Raw genomic sequence first — 20,030 nt, 5'->3', positions numbered from 1 at the left:
TGGTAGTGGTGGTAGTGGTAGTGGTGGTAGTGGTGGTAGTGGTGGTGGTGGCGGTGGTGGTGGTGGTGTCGGTGGTGGTAGTGGTGGTGGTAATGGTAGTGGTGGCAGTGGTGGTGCCATTGTTGTGTCTGCAGTTGTTGGGGCAGTGGTGGTGCCAGGCAGAAGCAAACTCAGAGCAGGCTTACGGTCCCAGGCAGCTAAAATACATTTAAAGTTAATTTAAAGGCATGTTTTTTTTTAATTCATATATTGGGTTTTAAATGTTTTTGCGCTTGTGTGCAAAAATTATGTCGTGTATGAAGATGATGTTAATGAAGTTGACAATGAGAATGATGGCGGCCGACTCAAGTCTAGGTAGCCGTGACAATCAGTGCTTTTAATAGCAGGCTGAAAACATTTATTGTCTCTTCTGTTGAGTTTAATCTTTCTTTGTGCCATGCACGCTTCCGTTTCAGCTTTTTGCTGGATATGGCGTGTTACAAATCGTTGACGGTGATGATGATGACAGTGTTGATGTTGACTGCAATTATGTTGATTATGACGATGACAATAATGATTGATGATAATTAACAAAGACCCCTGTGACTGCCTAATAATTAACACACAGTACACCAGGAGTGGCGGACACGATGCGTCGATAACTTGAGCGTAGCCCTGGTGATGATCAAATAGGGAGACCACGGTCGACTGAGACATCTCAGATACATAGTTCCCAAGCTGTGTTGAATCTGAATCTACGTGAAGTATTAAAATTGGCCCCGGATATTCCATGGGCCTCAGATCTTTATTTAATTTAACAAATAATTTGGTCAAGGATTTAACATCTCGCCACGGTGGCAGATGTTAAATACCTCGCCTGGTAGAAAGGAGGGTCATGGGTTCGATCCCAACCATGACGCCTGTATATTTGGAGTTTGTATGTTCTCCCCGTGGTCACGTGGATTTTTCTCCGGGTCCGACGGTTTTTCCCACCACATTTAGAATCAACATCACGCGTTTAGGGTATTCGGTTACTGCTATAAGTGGCCACGTGATAAACCACCTAATTGAGCTATCATTTGTGGTGGCCAGGTCGCTCCTGAAGAAGAGCTATACAGCTCAGTGGGGCCTTACCTGGTAAAATAAAAAAAAATAGTTCATCGTTTAGTTTAAACAGTTCCCCTCTCCTACATTACACAGTCACAGTGGATGGGGAAAGAGGAATAATAGAGGCGGTGAAAAATGACACGAGTAACAAAGTCGCAATCACAAGAAATATCCTCTCGACGAAGCTCGCCAGGAGTCGACTCTCACGACAACTCCCTTAAGTTTCCAACTCGATCTGCCGACGAGTTAACGAACGGGACAGCGTAACAACTCGTCCCCCTGCCGGATGCCCCACGCCCAGATCTTCACCATGCTGGAGGAGACGGGAGAGCTGGACAACACGTACATCATCTACACGGCCGACCACGGCTACCACGTTGGGCAGTTTGGCCTCGTCAAGGGGAAGTCTCTCCCCTACGAGTTCGACATCCGCGTGCCCTTCTACGTGCGGGGGCCCGACGTGCAGCCTGGAATCAGGTAAGCCGGTTGATCTCGCCACAAAATTAACAACAGAGCCCCGCGGTCCGTCGACATTGTACTTTGTACTCTGGGCCATGTCCTTTCTCGAGGACGTCGGCGATCGTGGCCTTCCATTGAACTCTGTCCACGATATTAGTCAGGGATAAACGTCAATACTCTCTGGCCACGTCTCGATTGGCAAATACAGCAGCGGTTTACCACGGCCGTCTGCCGGTTTTATGTTGGGTTTACCCGCGTAGACTTTGGTTCACAATCTAGCCGGCAAGGCTGCGGGTGGGAGACTATTCAGATGTTGCCCTTATCACCGCTCTAGCCACTGTTGCCGTCGCCATCGTAAATGCCATTCTCATGGTCACCGTCATGATCGTCATCATCACCATAGTAAGCCATGTTCACTCTACTGCTGGATTAAGGCCTTCCCAAGCCACTACCATCTCACACCTCCGATTAGCGCGGTTGGCTACGTACGGTATGAAAGAAGTTCAACATACATAGATGCATCACTCACACACCTGCAATGTAATCATCCACCCAGCGCCTGCACATGTGCCGATTTCTTTGCTCCATCTCCCCCTGTGGACGTCCTCTTGGATGCGTTACATCCCTCTGCTGCCACTCGGTCGCTGTTCTTGACCTATGGCCATCGTCACCACTCGCGGCGTGTCCTGACCAAGCCCACTTACGTTTCGGAATATTTTCAATGACGTCTTAAACCTGCATGTGCTCTGCAATCCACGTGTTCAACTTTCTGTCCATCAATGTCATTTCAAGGATGCTTCTCTGTATACTTTTCAGTTTTTTTCTCTCACTGTCGATATTCTTCACAAATAACCGTGTCCCTGATCCATATTATAGCAGAAAACCTACAACGTGTCAAGATACACGTTTATATTTGTCATTCTCATAGTCATCGCTGCTATCATCAACATCAACTCAATATATTGGCAACGAGGTGCCTCTATGAGACTGCAGTGGGTAGTTTTTTTTTTCTGACAGGCAAAGTTGTATAGATGCTAATGCTCTCCCCGTGGTCTCGTGCGCATTCGAGATTACTGAACAAAACGCTCACTCGGCGAAGGACACTTGCGGCTCATCTAAGCAGGCTCGGGTGAGAACAACAACAATAATAATAACAATAACTAAAGTTCCCTAAACACAGGGGGAGACAAAGTCAGGATAAGCTCAATTGAGCGTCACCAGCGGGGTGAGGTCGACCCCTCCGTTTCCATGACCCACTGCCCTGCATCATCCCTACGTGGTTCTCATGTCTTTCACGATCGCTCTCGAAACCATGCGGCTCGGCATGGTTTCGAGAGCGATCGTGAAAGACACGATCGCTCTCGAAACCATGCCGAGCCGCATGGTTTCAGCCCGCCCAGGCAAGTGGCCCCTGGTTAATTTTCTGGCTTTTCCCAGAACAGGCCGGGGGCCTGGGACTTCCCTCGACGCTGCCCGTCGCGATTGTCCACAGCCCTGTCGTGCGACGTGCAACAATCCCTCTTTGTGTGTGCTGCGCCGGTCGCTCGCGTTGTTTGGCCATTCGCAGGATCCCCCAGATCGTGCTCAACATCGACCTGGCGCCCACCATGCTGGACATCGCCGGCCTGGACGTCCCGGCCGACATGGACGGGAAGTCGGTGCTCAAGCTGCTGCTGCCCGATCGGCCGACGAACCGGTGGGTGAGCGAGCGGCCGTGACGGGACGCGGCTCGTTGTCAGAGATTCATCGCTTCCCCTACCCCCCCCCCCCACTTCCTCGGTCAACGTGGGCCAAGTTGATTTAAAACGTCGGAAATAGACGGCGCGGTGCCGCGTGCGTTTTTTGGCGTTTTTGCCGCGTGATCCACGTGCGTTGGCGTCTGCCGTCCTGAAATTAAACCAAGCCGCTGACAAGAAATCGTAATAAAAAGCGGTCAACCAACACATGCTGAGCAACAGCCATCGGACTGCACACAGAAAATTAAGCAATAATGCAGGATTACTGATATCTTGGAAGCTGCCACGGTGTAAGGGTTAGCACGCGGGACTTGCAATCTCGAGGTCGCCAGTTCGATTCGATGTCCCGTTGCGGGAGTTGAATGACGGTGCAGATTTTTTGGATCTCCCCCACTCGCCTCTGTCCACCGGGTGGCACAAATGGTGAGCCACCGGTTCGGCGTGGAAGAAGAGACCAAAATATTCTCGAGAGGTTCCCCTCATTAGTTTCTCGCACATTGGCACTAGCAGACAATTACAAAGCTAAGCCACTACCTTCAACCGACACCTGCCTTTAGGCGTTCTCGTTACACCGACACGTGGCTCAGGCACGTTAACTGGCCACGAGCACTGCGTCTATTCCATCGCTGGAACGGCAGCCTGACAGCTCCTCGCGATGCCGCTTGTGGTTCATCGCAGCACCGCACAGCGCTGTGCTACACACCGCGCTGCAAGTCTCACGTGTGTAGCGCAGCGCTGTGCTACACACGTGCGACTTGTAGCACAGCGCTGTGCTACACACAGCGCTGTGCTACACACGTGGGACTTGCAGGGTCCCCCACAATGCGCAGGCCGCGCTGCTCGCAACGAAAACACGACGTTCGCTGTGTCGCGCCATGCGCACCCCCCCCCCACCCCCCACCCCCTCGATCGTGGACGAGAGTGATTCGGGGGAGGGGAGGGGGAAGTGCACGTGCTTCAAATCCCAGTTGGTGACTCCTCAAAGCTCTTTCTTTGATCCTCTGCTCCAATTTAATTGCTCACAGTCCACGCGAGAGGCATGTGTACCGTGCGTGTATGTTGAATTTCTTTCGCACCGTACGTAGCCAACCGTGCTAATCGGAGGTCATTCCACCACAGGTTCCACCCGAGCCTGAGAAAGATGAAGTCGTGGAGGGACTCATTCCTCATCGAGAGAGGGTACGAGCGTGTGCTCCACCACCTCAGTGTTGTTCTTGTTTTTTGTTCAATGTGACCTGCAGCGTACTTAATAGCCGTGTCTGGGAAATATTATGCCGTCCATTCGATAGACACTTTATATTATTTCACGAAAACTTCAAAAAACACGTTCGTGCCTTTTCAGTATTTTTTTTCGAGGGAGTCTATGGGCTACTTATTGCTCTGCTATGTCACGCATCTGTCCATCGATCTGTCTCGCCACCTGAAAAATACTTTACATGATCTCATGAAAAGTGCAAAGCCCCTAAGTCGTTTGCTATGAAACTTACACACAGATTCATTAATATTCATGCCCAGATCTGTGGGAAGGATTGCCCATAAAAACATTCCTTTAAAAAATGTGCACTTTCCGTGGGTTTACCAGAGCACTTAGCATACGTGCATTTAAACGCGTGCGTGTGGCTGTTAGGTCTTGCGCCTAATGGCGTGGAAGCTCCCTTAGTGCATTCACTTCTGCAGCATATTTTTTTGTATTGTGGACTCGAAGGGACTTTCACCGTCGAATATCCTCTTTGCGGTATGGCAAATATGATCCTACCCTCCTTTGCAAGTATGTTTTATATGTCCGTGTATGTGTATGTGTGATTGTGTGGGGAGCGGTGGTGCAGCGGTGAGCGCACTGTGCTACAATCCCAGTGACCAAAGTTTGATTTCCGCTGACAGTCAACCCCAGTGATGATTACATCTGAACTGGTCTTGGGCCTTGGAGCCCTCCCCTAGGTCGACCCAGTCTCATATGAGTACCCGGTGTGTAAGCAGGGAGACAAAGGCGGTCGGGCGTGGCATTGGCCGCACGCCCCCTCGTGTGCCGAGCCGGCCTTCATCGCCGCTCTCCGCCAGCACTTGCCCCAAGAGTCTATTAAGGCTGCACGGGGAATCTTTTTCCATGTCTCGTGTAGGAAGTGATGGGGTTGTGGTTTGCACACTTCATTACAATCCCAGTGACATGGGGCCCACTTTCTGACGGAGCACAACATTAGTCGGACGGCACCACCACCACCACCACCACCCCCCGCCCCCCCCCCACCACGTTTCACTCGGGCAACAAAATAAGTACTTTGCATTGTACGAATAAACAATCAGTACTGGGCAGAGAAGGGTCGTTACAGATCGACGTCTAAGCAACGGGACGCAAGCGCAACCCTTTTAAACGGCAGGGCTCTCAGTGCTGTACGCAACGGTGGATACGTTAATTAATAATAATAATAATAAAAAAGTAACGAGTTCACGTGCGATCTCGGTGACCCTTAAACTACTTGTCGCGTGACTTCATAGCTTTATTAGGTGCTCACTGACAGCACTTTGTCTATACAAGTATATGCATATGACCGTATACGAAGCTAACGGAGGGTTGCACGTAATGAGTTTGTGTGTTGTGTAGCTGTATGCAAAAGACAAGAAAAGACAAAGATCCCCCGTATAGGCTAAACAGACTGTTGGGGCAAGTGCTGTTCGTGAGCACCTATGAAGGCCGGCATGGCACACACGAGAGGGGGTGGGTGGCCAGCACCACGCCTGGCCACCTTTTTCTCCCCAGTGACGATATTTGCACACCGTACGAGGTGCTCATTTGAGGCTGACTCGACCTAGGGGGAGGCCCAGGACCGGTTCAGATAATCGTCACTGGACCGGGTTCGTAACGCAGCGCGCCAACCGCTACACGACTGTGCCGACACACACACACACACACGCACACATCCCTGCGAGCGCCGGACCCACGCGTGTGTTCACGCGCGTGCCTCTTTGACGGAACGCTGTGTGCGCATCGGGCCTGCAGGAAGATGTTCCGTGTGAAGGATGCCAGTGGCTCTGCACACACCAACCTGCTGCCCAAGTACGAGCGCATGCGGGAGATCTGCCAGCGGGCCGAGTACCAGACGCCCTGCCAACAGCCCGCCCAGGCAAGTGGCCAGCGTTCCACCTCTCTCTCTTTCACACACACACACACACATAAAGACAAAGATCCCCACCCCCGAATAGCCTCAACATACTTTTGGGACAAGTGCCGTTTGCGAGCAGCACTTATGAAGGCCGGCACGGCACACGGAGGGGGTGGTTGGCCAGCACGACGCTCCAGTCGCCTTTGTTTCCCCAGTGCCTATTATAATAATAAGTTATAATTGTAAGGCGCATTTAATACGTAGATCCCAATATGCCTTGCATGGAAAGCAGCTAATAAACAGAACCAGGGTAAACCGCCAGAACTAGGGGATAAAAACCAATTGGTGTCTTAAGATGGACTCGCATATCTGGTACAATCGTCACCGGTATTGGCCGCCGGGTTTGTATTCGCAGCGGGTTAACCTTTACCCTACCCCTCGCTCTCTCTCACACACACACACACGACGTTTCCCATCCTTGCCCCTCACTCGCCGTACCAGCCAAGGCCCCCTTCAAGTTCTTTACTGCTCGGTTATCATTCTCTAACCAGTGGCAGGGATTTTAGTCGTCAATAAAAATCCGTGAGTAGCAGGGGAGTGCTCAGAGCAATACAAAGTCAGTGTATTGCAGGTCAAGTTCACGCACGTAGGGGCTTCACCCCCCGAGCAAGGAGTTTATAAATCAAATCAAAAGCTAATTCATATTATCCTGGGCTTTTTGTGTGTGCAGTCGCCGGTGATCAGAGTCGGACGATTTAATCACCGCACTTGAAAATACATTTTTAATGCAGCCGGCAAAAACCGAAGATTCGAACCCAGAATCGCAGCGGTGCCCGCTCAGCGGCCCTGTGTTTATTAACCCCACAAGCCACCGGGTGACCCCCGTGTCCGTCACCCTCACATCTGTCTCACGGTCTCAATGCCTCCACCCTCCGCCCGATGCCCCCCCCCCCCACCCCCGACACACCCCAGAAGTGGCAGTGCGTGGAAGACAGCCTGGGCAAGCTGCGTCTCAACAAGTGCAAGAGCTCGCCGCCGCACGGGAGCGTGCGCCGCACCGCGGGCGGCGGGCGGAGCGCCCTGCGGGGCAGGGGCCGCTTCGCGCAGCGAGGGGGCGGCCGCGAGAACGACGACGACGACGACGACGACGACGAGGTGGAGGGTGAGGAGCGGGAGGATGGAGGCGAGTGCGCGTGCCCCGAGAACACGGGGGGAGCCCTGATCCCGCGGCTCAGCAAGGCCGAGCGAAGGAGCCAGCGCAAGTTCCTCAAGACTCACCTCACCCAGAGTAAGGGCCCCGGGGCGAGGCGGTCTCGTGGAAACTGCCGCGTTACTAAACGGGTGTGGTACGACAAAGAGACAACGTCACGATACGAGATCTGTTTTTGTCCGGCGTTCGTTCTTGCCGTGGCTGTCGCCCCATGTGTGCACGGAGGACAGCCGCCACTGGTATTAAATATTGCACCAGGATTTATTTGGACAAGGTGATAAGAATTCCAGAAGGTGGGGGGGGGGGGTGCCAAAGCCTTCGGTAGGTAGGGCTGTGCCCCGACAGGGCCGTCTACCGCCGTTCTGTCTTTTATCTGCTGCTGTCCTCTCACCGACTTAGTCAGCATCTGTGCAAATTGAATCCCGAGCAGGTGCGTTTTTTTTTTCCCCACTTCTCCTTCTTCTGTCGTAGAAGCAGAGCAACAACTACAATTTCACGTTCAGGAGGCCAATCCAGATAACCGCACTTCGCCGGCGAGGCTCCCTTAATAATGCTCAGTTCGAGGATCCTCGTGCCAGGGCCTATCTTTGCACGTCGTTATTTGGCATTGAAGAGGGCCATTGGCATGGCTCGTCTTTTGTTGTTGTTGTTGTTGTTCTGGAGACTGGGAGATCGATGATCGATGTTCAGTTGCCACGTTGATGTAAATTCGTCGTGATTTCTCACTTAACAGAGTGGGCTGCGCCACAGGCTTCCATCTTCCACTCCAATGCCGCAGCCGCACGTGGATGGCACACACAGAATCCCTTGGGGCATTCATTAATGCACGGTGCTCCTCCTGTGAGCCTTGCCATCGCGAGATATAATTTTTAAAATAATAGGCTCTTTACTTGGAGGCTCTTATACAAAACCACTTAGAGGCGCTCATTACGATAAAAACAGTACCGTTTTTAATGTCTCCGCACTGATTCCTTTCATCGTGGAATGTTTCCACAAAGCGTCCGCATTTGTTGAATCTCCTATTGCGTTTGTCGAGCTGTCTCTCTCATCCGTCTTTCATCATGTGTACTCGTCTTTCTTTACTTTTGTGTGTTCTTTTCAAATTGTGCACATTTATATCCTGCAACACAACACACACATAAACACGCCACCTTACGCAAACGCTAATAGCCCCTTCCCACACTGCGAGTCCATGCACAGAGGGGTGACGGAGACGACGTGCGGAAAAACACCGCAACTTTTTACTCAAATTAATCAACGCCAACGTGACAGGCATGGGCACGGAGGGGCGGGGCGGCGGGGCGGAGGGGGGGTGATGTAGCGAGTCAACTCTCAACCGGGATTTGAACTCGTTGTTTTTTTTCAATCGCCCGATGTCCGCTCTCGCAGGCTGAGCCGCCTGACGCCCGGTTTGCCTTGACTGAGCGAGATCGCAAAAGACGGAGCGTGCATTGTCGCGGCCTCAGTGGGCAACACGGGGCTCCCAGAGGTCGTGCACCATCTGCCGCTCGGCACCAGGGCCAATTGCAATCAGGCAGGCAGGCGGGCTGCCGCTTTTCTTCCGACGTTACATTTTTCGGAACTTGACGGGCCGCGTTATTTCGACCAGTGAGCGATTCAGTATGGAAATGAAAAATTGCTCGTTCGTGTCGCTCGGATTTTTTTTTATTTCCGTTCGTGGTACACGTGTAGTCTTTGAAGGTGGGTTGTTATTTTTTTTACTCACTCAAAGACTAAATATTGCAAAGTAATTATGTTTAGTATGGTAGTATCTCTGTACTGCAAAAAAAAGCCATTTTTGGCTTGTGGATATTGCATGAGTGTATCAAGTGTGGGGCATAATTACTTGCTGTTGCTGGGGCAGTGCTTGATTATGATGTTTTGTGATGGCAAACATACATCAGTGTCTCCTCAACTTACGTAAACTCATCTCGATGCCCAAAAGAGCAATGTGGCAACACTCATCTCCATAGGCCACCCTCTGAGCTCGTGGAAATTCCAAATTCCCAAAATAGTGAATGGCATTTGTCAGCAACAGAAAGGAACTGATTTCCACATTTGTCTATTTTTTTGCGCGCGGGAATCATTCATTGGTGGAACATTTAAAAATATGTACACAGGTTGCTCAAATTTGTTTTAACACTTATACGGGACTATCGTTTTTAATGCAAAAAGAACTGATAATACACTGTAACATGATAACAAGTGTAATGTGAATTGCTTCAAAAAGTCAAATAGTCTCCCACTTGTTCGCCATCGTTGTCAACACGTGGCCTGGAATCTTCTCCACGTGGTCTCCAGAGCCCGCAGGCGGCAGCACGTGTCACGTGGCGTTGTTGCAAATTCTCAGAAGTGTTAACATTTTATTGAAGCACCTTGTATATTAATCGAGTATTTATACCCTAAAATAGTCACAAAATACGTTTTTTTTTTCAAGCGAGGTCTGAGTTTCAATAGTTAAAGTAAACAACAAAAGCAAGTGAGATGCACTGGGTGCTGTGACTGATGGATATATCATCATCATCATATTCCGACTGCACCTCCCATGAAGTTAATCTCAATACGACTTGTGGCAGGGGAGCCCCCAGTGGCAGCTATCCCTGTGAGGCACAGGATGAGTCCAGCGCCAGCCAGCGAGTCGCCGTTAATATACGGTGGCGAGATGTTAGCTACCTCGCCTGGTATACAGGAGGTCATGGGTTCGATCCCAACCCTGATGCCTGTATATTTTTAGTATGCGTGTCTCTCTCCCCGTGGTCACGTGGATTTTTTTTCTGGGTCCTCCGGGTTTTGCCTCCGCATTTAGAAACATGCATTTAAAGTGTCTGGCTGTTAGAAATTTCAACGTGATGAGCCACTTCGTGGAGCTATCATTTGTGGCCAGGTCGCTTCGGAAAAAAAGCTACATCGCTCATTGAGCCTTACCTGGTAAACTAAAAATTGTTAATAGTTTAGTTATATTTTTATATATAGTGGGGGGGGGGGGTGGGGTGGGACATTGTTGCTATGTGGCTTCCCAATTAAGCAATTCGCGAAATGATTGATGAAATTTGACAAACTGGTAACGGCATTCTTCGCTGGCTGCGTGTGGCCAGAGTACAAGCCCCGCTTCCTGCGACCCCGAGCCGTCGAGCTCTCGGAGGAGGACCAAGAACGAGGAGAAGAAGAAGAAGTAGAAGGAGTAGAAGACGGAGACACCTCGGAGGAGGAGCTAGAGAATCCGGGAGATCCACCGAATGGACCGGCTGACCTCGACGCCGGACAGGAAGAGTCTGGCGCCCACGAGGCCGTCAGGCGGCTCTCCCGGCGGCACGCGGCGCCGGGCAGGGGCGGCGGTGGCTGGCCGCAGGGCCGGGCGACGCGCGTCAAGGCCACCAAGAAGAAGGGTCTGCTGAGCCGCAAGAAGACCATCGCGCTGTCTCCATCGCACAAGGTCACGCGCAGGTAGCCCGACGCCGCTGTCGCTCGGGAAGTTTGTGCATGAGCGTCTTTGTCGCTTTGTTGTTGTTTTCGTCGGCCTGTAACTTCTCACTGCTGGGAAAAGCTGTTCCCCCCCTATATTATTCCAAAGTGGACATCTGTGAAAACGATCTTCATAGCTCATCGGATTCCTCCAGTCCTGATTCTGAGCATGGGGTGGTGCTAATAGTGGTGGTGTTGTTATCCGTGAAGGAGCTTGCGGCGGTGCTCATCTTTGGTTATGGCCCCGGTGCGGATTCCACATTGCTATGGTAGAAGCCAGACACTCCATAAAACAACCATTTTGATTTAGAGCTTTCGTGACTGCAGTAATTCATATTCTTAGCTCTTTCGGTAAAGTCACGTTGAAGGGAAACAATAAAATAATAAAATATATATAAAACAATAACAATTTTCACGACGTTTCGACCATAACACAAACGGTCATCATCAGGTGTGAAAAAACCAACGGCAAGAAACATCAAATGGCAAGAAACATTTGGTTGTTTTTTTCACACCTGATGATGACCGTTTGTGTTATGGTCGAAACATCGTGAAGAAAATTTTATTGTTTTATATATATTTGATTATTTTGTTGTTTCCCTTTAACGTGACTTTACCGAAAGAGCTAAGAATATAAAAACAACCATTGTCACATGGAGCGTTTGTGATGTATGTAGCTTTTATGACCGTTGAGGTGGTGCTTCGGGGTTATAACAACAATGTCCTTTATGCAGGGAAGACTCAAAGAGGATCTTATTTGACAGGTGGTGACCGATTCATTTCACGTTCGTTTAATGTAAATACACTCAAAGTGTCTCTTAGACTACGCGAACATGGGATGGTGGTGCTCATTTACATTGGAGGAACTGAACTGGGAGTGAAAATTCCACATTTCTATGCTGGGAGCCAGTCTTGCATCAGGCTTTCACTGCTTATTTTGTATGCCCTCATGGGTCACAAACTGACTAGCTGGACTACCGCCCCTTTTGAGTTAATGAATTCCTCGTTAGATGACAGAAGGAGATGTATGCAAGCGGTAGAGATGTAGTGGGGCGAGAGAAATGTGGACGAAAGATCGAGGTGTAGTGAAATGGGAAGGTGAGAGTTACAAATGAGATGTAAATGTGGTGAAATGAGAGCTGTGTAGACAAGACACGGAGATGCAGTAAGAGGAGACATTAATGAGCCTGATTAAGATACCTTTTACGTCATGTTTATTAGGATTTGAATTCACGCTGATATTTGGCGCATCCTTATTTTCGTCGGCTGCTTGAACTGCTTGGGATCCTGAGCTTTTCCCTAGTTGGCTCATGCCTCGCACAGCCACTTCTTGCAGCCTGGCCTCACTGCGAGAGGCTTCTCACGTAAGGTGACAGATCTCCTCTCGCCGTGAATAAATTTCCTCTGGTGCTCGCGCGCGTGCCCTTTGATGTGATTCCACCGGAGCGGATACCACTCGCGCTGCACGCATAAATGAAGAGAGAAAAAAAAAAACACGCACGAATGAGCGGAGGAATGGGTGAAAGAATTCACTTAAAATAAACAGAGCAGTGTGGGCCTCGTTCCTCTGGCCCGCGTCGATGCACACGTGCAAAATGAAATGGGCGGAAGCGCTCGGCGTTCACCAAATGCATCGGTTTCTCAAGCGCGAGGGCCGTTCGCTAACTTTTGATGTGTGCCGATGTAAAGGTTTCAATCATCGCAATTTCACGCCACGTCGTTTTACATTCTCAAACTCACGTTTCCAAAAAGCGTATTTATTTCTTCACTTCAAATTCACCTTCAACAATTGCCCTGGACATGTGTGTACTATATGCGGCTCTGTTCTTGAACCTTTACAAAATGTGGTACGATTTTAATGGGGGGCAGCTCCCACGGATTTCTTTCTTGCCCAAGCCCGGCCTGCGAGCCTCTTATTCCATGTGCTGATGCCGCCCGTGCAGGTGTTATATTTTCTCCAACAACACGGTGGGCTGCGATAACGTGGTCTACTCTTCCATCAAGGCGTGGAAGCATCACAAGGGCATAGTGGAGCATCAGGTAGGGCAATTGCAGACGACAGAACAAGGCAAAGGCAAAGATCCCCCGTGTAGCATTAACATACCGCTGGGGCAAGTGCTATTAGCGAACACCCCCGAAGGCCGGCACGGCACACGAGGGCGTGGGGTGGCCAGCGCCACGCCCGTCCGCTTTTGTCTCCCAAATGGCGATGTTTGCACACTGCACCAGGTACTCATTTGAGGCTGAGTGGACATAGGCGGGGCCCAGGATATATTCAGATAATCTTCACTGTTGATGGGTGTGAGCAGGAATCGAACTCGGGTCGCGGGGTTCATAGGGCAGAGCGCTAAACCGCTACCCCACCGCCCCCTGGACACACGCACACATACAGCGCAGTGCACCACCGGCCAGAGGCAAACACCCACGTGCGCACACATACAGATAGAGAGCCTCGCAAACATTTGCCTGCAGCGTTATAGGCTGCTGGAGCGAGCGATGTTAGCAAGCGCACATTAAGGCACGTCACAGGATAGAGGTTAGGCGAGCGCTACACACCGTCCCTGCCACCTCCGGCGCTCCGCGTTGCTGATATTTCACCAAACTGCCACGTGAGTTGATGTACAAATCCTAGGTGGAGTTGACTCGGAGAATGCACACGTATACATTTGTACATATATGTGCACCCGCATGCCTTCAAGGCACGCAGATACACCTAAGCATGCAGCCACATTAATAGAGATTTGTGCACGTGTAACCTGCACACATTACACACACTCCGTGCGTGTCCCAAACAGAGATAATCATGTTTAACACGAAGGCTTTCGCCTGATGAAGCTGGTGGTCATCACCAGCGACACGTCGTTCTCTAATTGTAAATGCTGTGGGTTTACTCTTCAACACACCGGTGTGCTGAAGTAGCAACTGGTTGGCACGTTTTGTTTACGTGACAAACTTTACTAATTGGCGCGGATGGTGGAAGGTTTACGACACATTTGTGTTTACACGATATTCTAGGAGGATTATATTCTGTGGTTATAACTGCATAAATCCAAACACCAAAATTTGTAATGTTTTGCCCACTGAAATTATAGACTGAAGGCTTATTATAATCAGTCTAAAGTTCTATATTGGTTTAAGTCTTGTGCCAAACACTTACTAATGTATGATGCTTACCATTGGTGAAATTAAGTAATGTACCTCCTGGGCAATGCTGCTGCTGGATAAAGATCTCCCCACAAGCATGTCCATCATGGGGGCTCTTCGACCATACTTCACCATGCTGGTCAGTGCAGATTGGTGAAGGAAGAGGAGCAGGTCCGGATAAATGTTATCACTCACTTCATTATGTTATAGGCATTACCCGGGAATATAACTGGGGTCACGGGGTTCAGAGCGCAGTGCACTAACCACTGCGTTACCACTCTCATCCCCCGCTCAGTCACCGGTACGTATTGTGCGTATGCATATGTAAGTGGAATGGAATTGAATGGTGCTTCTATGGACCCGGCCAGATTGAAGCTCTGCAGGACAAAATAAAGAACCTGAAGGAGGTGAAGGGGCATCTGAAAACCAAGCGCCCTGAAAAATGTCACTGCGAGAGAAAGAGGTTTGTTCTTCCACTGCACGTCGAGGCGCTCGCGACGTCCGGATTGCAACGCCGAGCAAACTTAAACCGACAGAAAGTAAGATGATTGTCTGAAAATAAAAAAAGAAACCTGCCTTTTAACTACCAGTTCTATAATTGCATGATGTGATTGATGTCGTCGCACATCAATTTGAGGTCAATTGCAAGATTTTGTCTGTCTCTACTTTTCAGTACCCTACCCCCATTAAAACGTGAAAATTGCCCCTTTACCGCCTAAGCCTTTCTCGGAGATGCAAAGGGTCGTTTATATTATTTTACTGATGAACAGAGATTGTTTGCCCCGTAATAATCTCACGCGCGTATCTGTGTTGTTGTTGTTTTTTTTTCAGTTACTTTACAAAAGGCAAACTATTTAACGCCAAAACGCACCTGAAAGTCGACACGGAACATCCTTTCAAGTGAGTGTGCTTGTGGGTGTGTGGTCCCGCCATGGTATGTCACTCGGAGACTTTGGAAATCCAACATAATTGGGGATTCTTTTTGAAAGTCCTTTGCTCAAAAAAACCTTGTGATTTTTTTTTCTTTCCCCGCGCGCGGCCTTTTTGAGCCCAGAAATGTACATAATTTCCCCCACTCGCATTGTGCAAAGGAATGCCCCACAGTCCCATCCTATTGTGCAAAATAAATTGTTGGAAATCGCCGGGATTTGAAATAATAGACTATGCGCGATATAAAGAATGGGGCTGCTCCTTTTCGGCTGTTGCTCTTGCGTTTGTTCCCTGTGTATCGCCCAATGGCATACTCGTTACTTTCAAACAGCTGTGCAAATGTTATCCTTAACCAAAAAAGCTGGAATTTTCAACAAATGATTGTGTTTTTCAACAAACGGATGTGGTCCCGTCTGAGATCAGACTTATATTTATAAGACTGCATGCGCATAATGGACTGTGTAGATGTGCAGAGAGCGGGTGGGCAGTGCGCGACGTTTAGAGTGTCGTGCGGTGAGGGGTGGCTTGGGGTGATGGGAGCACACCGTTTTCTGTCTCAGTGCTCGTAGGCGTTACCGAACGGGGGGGGGGTTACCGCTGCCCGTGGCTCTGAGCCAAAGGTTTGAGAAATCTCCGCGCGTTACGAGAGCTAAGAGCGCGATTTGATTAATTGCGCGATAATAGCGGGTTGCTTGAATGACAAACGTTTGGTGAGCAAGTGCTAAGGGCCTGTAAGCTTGTCGGCACATTCTGTCCGTCCGCTTGTATCAATACGATACACGCGTTCACGAGAGCCGATTGGTGCGTTCTTCCACTTGAAGCTTCCGTCCGTCCGTTTCTTGTGAAAATACACGAATACGGGTTACATTAAACTATTTCGATAAATTTATATATATTTGCAAACTCTACACTGAAATGCGTGCGCACGTGTGCGCTAACAGAACTTACCCCGACAGTCCGTATAGCCGTACGGCGAACTTGCATTTACCGTTTTTGTACGGGTAGCGGTCGCATCGTTGATAGCGCAATGCACTCCTATCCCAGCGACCCAAGTTTTGATTCCTGCTGACGGCCAACATCGATGACGAAACTATAATTGTCACATGTAATATCTCCACCGGCTCTGCCCCTCCCCTCGGTCGACTCGGAGTGCCTGGTGCGGTGTGTAAACATCGGCACTGGGGAGACAAAGGCGGCCCTGCGTGGTGTTGCTGGCCACACACCACCACCACCGTTGGGGGGACAAGTGCCGTTTTGACAAACAGCGGTCTGTAAAATGTTATATGGGGAACCTTTGTCATTTGTGTGTGTGTGTGCGTGTGCGTGCGTGTGCGTGCGTGTGTGTGCGTGTGTGTGCGTGTGCGTGCGTGTGCGTGTGCAGGGGTCCTGAGCAGGAAGCCAAGCCCTGGCAGAGGCAGTACAACATGGAGAAGCGCAAGAAGAAGGAGAGGAAAATCCTGAAGAGGCTGAAAACAGGAGACAACTGCAACTTCCCCGGGCTCACGTGCTTCACGCAGGACAGCACGCACTGGCAGACCCCGCCGTACTGGACCCGTACGTCCTGCGCCCCGCCGCAGCCACGCACACCCGCCGCGTCGGCCACGTGACCCGGTCGCGCATTGCCAACCACCCGGCTCGACAGCCACTACAATAGGGGTTCATTCATTCGTTGGCTCATGTCGGTGGTTCTTTACCTGGGGCGCACCCACCCACCCACCACCACCACCCACCACCACCACCCACCCCCGGGGGTGCGAGACACGGCCAGACTTTTTTGTTAGGAGGTAAATCGTCGAAACCGAAATTAAGCAAGGGCACTTCAGTACAACTACTTTGTTTAATCAAACCTATGTATGTATTAACATAATAACAAACAAAACAAAAATTTCGCGTGAGATCCAAAGGAGCGCAAGGCTGCAGTTAAGGTTAAGAACCACTGGCTTATGCTGCCCCGATTTTCGCTTATCCTTCTCTGCTGCCCCCCCCTGCCATAGAATGGAACTCTCCAACCCCTACTCCCACCTCCATCTGTGCTATCGGCTCCCTGCCCTTGTTAAGTCCCATGCTCACGACTTTCCCTTTTGTCGTCCTGCCTATGAGCGACTGCCCGCCGCTTTCAAAACGAATGCGGGTCCCATTCAAATAATTAATAAATAGTAATCAGTGGCTGTACTATGGATTTACTCATCGCTCCATAGTAATGTGGAATATTCGCCACGGCTCAGATCTGTAAGGAGGAGATAAGTGCCTGCCATAGTTTGGGTAGAAAACCTCATTCAATTTGCCATCTATAATACAAGTGTTTTTGGGTTAGATCGCATAAATATATTAATGCGTCATTAAACCCGCCACCACCCGACACAGCCAATTAGTGAGATTTGTCACGTAAACAGAACAAGCCAATGAATTACTAGTACAGCACACCGGTGTGTTCGAGAGCCGAGCCACAACATTTACAAACCGAGTACGACGTTTCGCCGGTAATTACAACTAGCTTCATCAGGCGACAGCCAGATTAGTGGAGAAGTCCACCTGTTTCGTTGTTCTAACGGTCCCGTCCGAGCACCGATGCGGAGGCCTAGAGGTGATGCTGACCTCAACCCCCTCCCCTTGTCTCCCCCTCCCCCCCCCCATCTCTCTTCCCATCCCATCCCATCCCCCGTCCCGCCCTCCAGTCGGCTCCTTCTGCGCCTGCACCAGCGCCAGCAACAGCACCTACTGGTGCATGCGCACCATGAACGAAACGCACAACACGCTCTTCTGCGAGTTCGCCACCGGCGTCGTCGAGTATTACGATCTCAACGTTGACCGCTACCAGGTGAGCCTGGCTTCCCCACCTCCCCCCCCACACACACACAGAGAGAGGGGGACAGCTCCATGTCACGAGGTGGAGCACCACTCGTGCACAGGTCTCCACTCGAGGGAGCCCTCACGAGGGTATCTTGGCCTACTCTTTCTTGTGGCGAACATGCAAACATAAAACATCCTCGATCTGAAGCTTTCGTGACTGCAGGAATCCATACTCTGTGGTTCTTTCGGTAAAGTCACGTGGGTAGAAAATAAAATAAATCCAACGTGACTACGTACGTGACTTTACCGAAAGAACCAAAGAGTATAAAACATCCTCTGATGATATATAATGATGCATTGTCCTTGAAACTGATTGGTCCACACCAGAGACGGCTTTCTTTAGAGCCTCGTCTCAATTGGTGCTAGACCAGAGAATGCCAAAAGGCGAACAGCACTAAAACAATGCACTATCAGGACATTTATAGCTGGAGGTAGAGCATATTTTGTGTTTGCATGTTCACCACAAGTACGTGTGGTTAATGCAGACAGGATTCCTTGAAAAATGATTCAGTTTGGTGTTTTAACAGCTTAACACCTGTTTCATTGCCAGAAAGGGTAAGACCTATTGTTATATTTTGATACCGGCAAGAGAGGTCCCATATTATGGTAAACTCAGCTGAAGTAGTCCATGGAGCCCACGGACCACATCGTCTCCCCGTCTGCTCCCCCCCACCGCCCCTCGCCCGACAGCTGACCAACACGGCACGCCTGCTGCCGCAGCCCGACTTGGAGAGCTTCCAGGCCGAGCTCAAGGACCTGCGTGGCTGCCAAGGGCACAAGCAGTGCAACCCCGGGGCACCCAGGGCTCTCCTGCCCTTCGACAGGAGCCCACAGCCCAGAGGTAAGCACACGGCCAGTGGCTCCCTCGCCGCAGCAGCACGGCGGGGAGGGCAGGACAATAAAGGATGAAGAGAGATGCCCTGAAGAAAGGCCATTGTCTGAATATTCGGTGGTAATGGTGAAGGTGCAGCTCTGCGGAAACCTTTTTTGTGTTTAGTTTGTCGGCCTCCCCCCCGCCCCACACCTCCGATTATAGCGTGGTTGGCTACGTAGGGTACGAAAGACGTTAAACATGCATACATATATACCACACCTACCGTGCAGGTCATGTTTGTACGTGGAACTTTCGTATGTATGTATGTATGTTGAACTTCTTTCGCACCGATACGTAGCCTTACCGTGCTAATCGGGATCATGGTTGGCTACATACGGTGTGAAAGAAAGTTCAACATGCGTACGTACATAATATACTTGCTCATGCCACTGCTGGCGGAAGAGCCTTCACTACAGGGAGCTCTACAGGTCCCTGACTTTATCTTCCACATTGCACCCCAGGACAAGAGACCCTGCCAGTCAACTAACTGCAAAGTACCCATTTGCACTGCTGAGCGGACAGAACTTGGCCATCGTTTCGACTGCTTGGCCAGTTCCTTCGTAAGAGTTCACAAGTGGGAGGAAACCAGAATGCCACAGATTCACGCATATGAGATGATAACTCTCAATAATCTGCTCAGCCCGGCCGGGTTCACGAATCCACTGGCTGTACTGACATGATCCTAGCCAGCTGACAATCTAGTTGTTTGTTTTAGATTTTAATAAATGTACACAACATCCAAGCATTTTCTCCCAATGCATGACACCACACCCTCAACCCATAGCACTCGTGTTGAATTGCACACGCATATTAATTTTATGATCCAATTTTCAGAATTTCCAACTGCAATTGACACATTTTTTTTTCCCAGCAGGAACCGTGGAATCTCGGAGGCAGAATGAACAAGGGTGAGAGGAAATTATTGTACTTAAATTAATCCTCTTAAATTAAGAATAACTGTATTAAGAAACGTAAAATAAAAAAGTGGGCTGATTCGTGCAGCTATTACAGCTATCACCCCACCACTCTTTGGTAGAAGCATTGCCAATTCACACGGGGAAATGGTGGGGGGGGGGGTGATTCCGCACTAAAAAACCACGACCAATTCCGCTGCCGACCCTCCCGTGGAGGCAGGGCAAGGGCTCTGCACGCCGCCGTCGTGCAGAGCCCTCGTGTCGGTT

At 50.1% G+C, this 20,030-nt stretch overlaps 1 protein-coding gene across 4 annotated transcripts in view; it reads left to right on the top strand.

Moving 5' to 3' along the window:
- Positions 1–20,030, top strand: part of LOC116941576 (extracellular sulfatase Sulf-1-like) — a 183,177-nt gene that overhangs the window by 154,454 nt on the left and 8,693 nt on the right. For 3 of the 4 annotated variants that reach the window (XM_032952765.2, XM_032952767.2, XM_032952766.2), the window contains 13 exons: positions 1,388–1,563; positions 3,113–3,241; positions 4,401–4,460; positions 6,277–6,400; positions 7,352–7,667; positions 10,685–11,033; positions 12,995–13,091; positions 14,564–14,658; positions 15,027–15,095; positions 16,507–16,679; positions 17,801–17,943; positions 18,666–18,816; positions 19,721–19,757. In XM_032952765.2, coding sequence (XP_032808656.1) covers positions 1,388–1,563; positions 3,113–3,241; positions 4,401–4,460; positions 6,277–6,400; positions 7,352–7,667; positions 10,685–11,033; positions 12,995–13,091; positions 14,564–14,658; positions 15,027–15,095; positions 16,507–16,679; positions 17,801–17,943; positions 18,666–18,816; positions 19,721–19,757 — 1,919 coding nt within the window. The remainder of the gene's footprint in view (positions 1–1,387; positions 1,564–3,112; positions 3,242–4,400; positions 4,461–6,276; positions 6,401–7,351; positions 7,668–10,684; positions 11,034–12,994; positions 13,092–14,563; positions 14,659–15,026; positions 15,096–16,506; positions 16,680–17,800; positions 17,944–18,665; positions 18,817–19,720; positions 19,758–20,030) is intronic. The other variant, XM_076066610.1, reaches the window with a different exon arrangement.

The sequence above is a fragment of the Petromyzon marinus genome, chromosome 12, assembly GCF_048934315.1.
Source record: "Petromyzon marinus isolate PM22_M1 ecotype Great Lakes invasive population chromosome 12, UKy_Petmar_22M1.pri1.0, whole genome shotgun sequence".
Taxonomy (NCBI): domain Eukaryota; kingdom Metazoa; phylum Chordata; class Hyperoartia; order Petromyzontiformes; family Petromyzontidae; genus Petromyzon; species Petromyzon marinus.
This window is presented reverse-complemented; position numbering and strand designations above follow the sequence as displayed.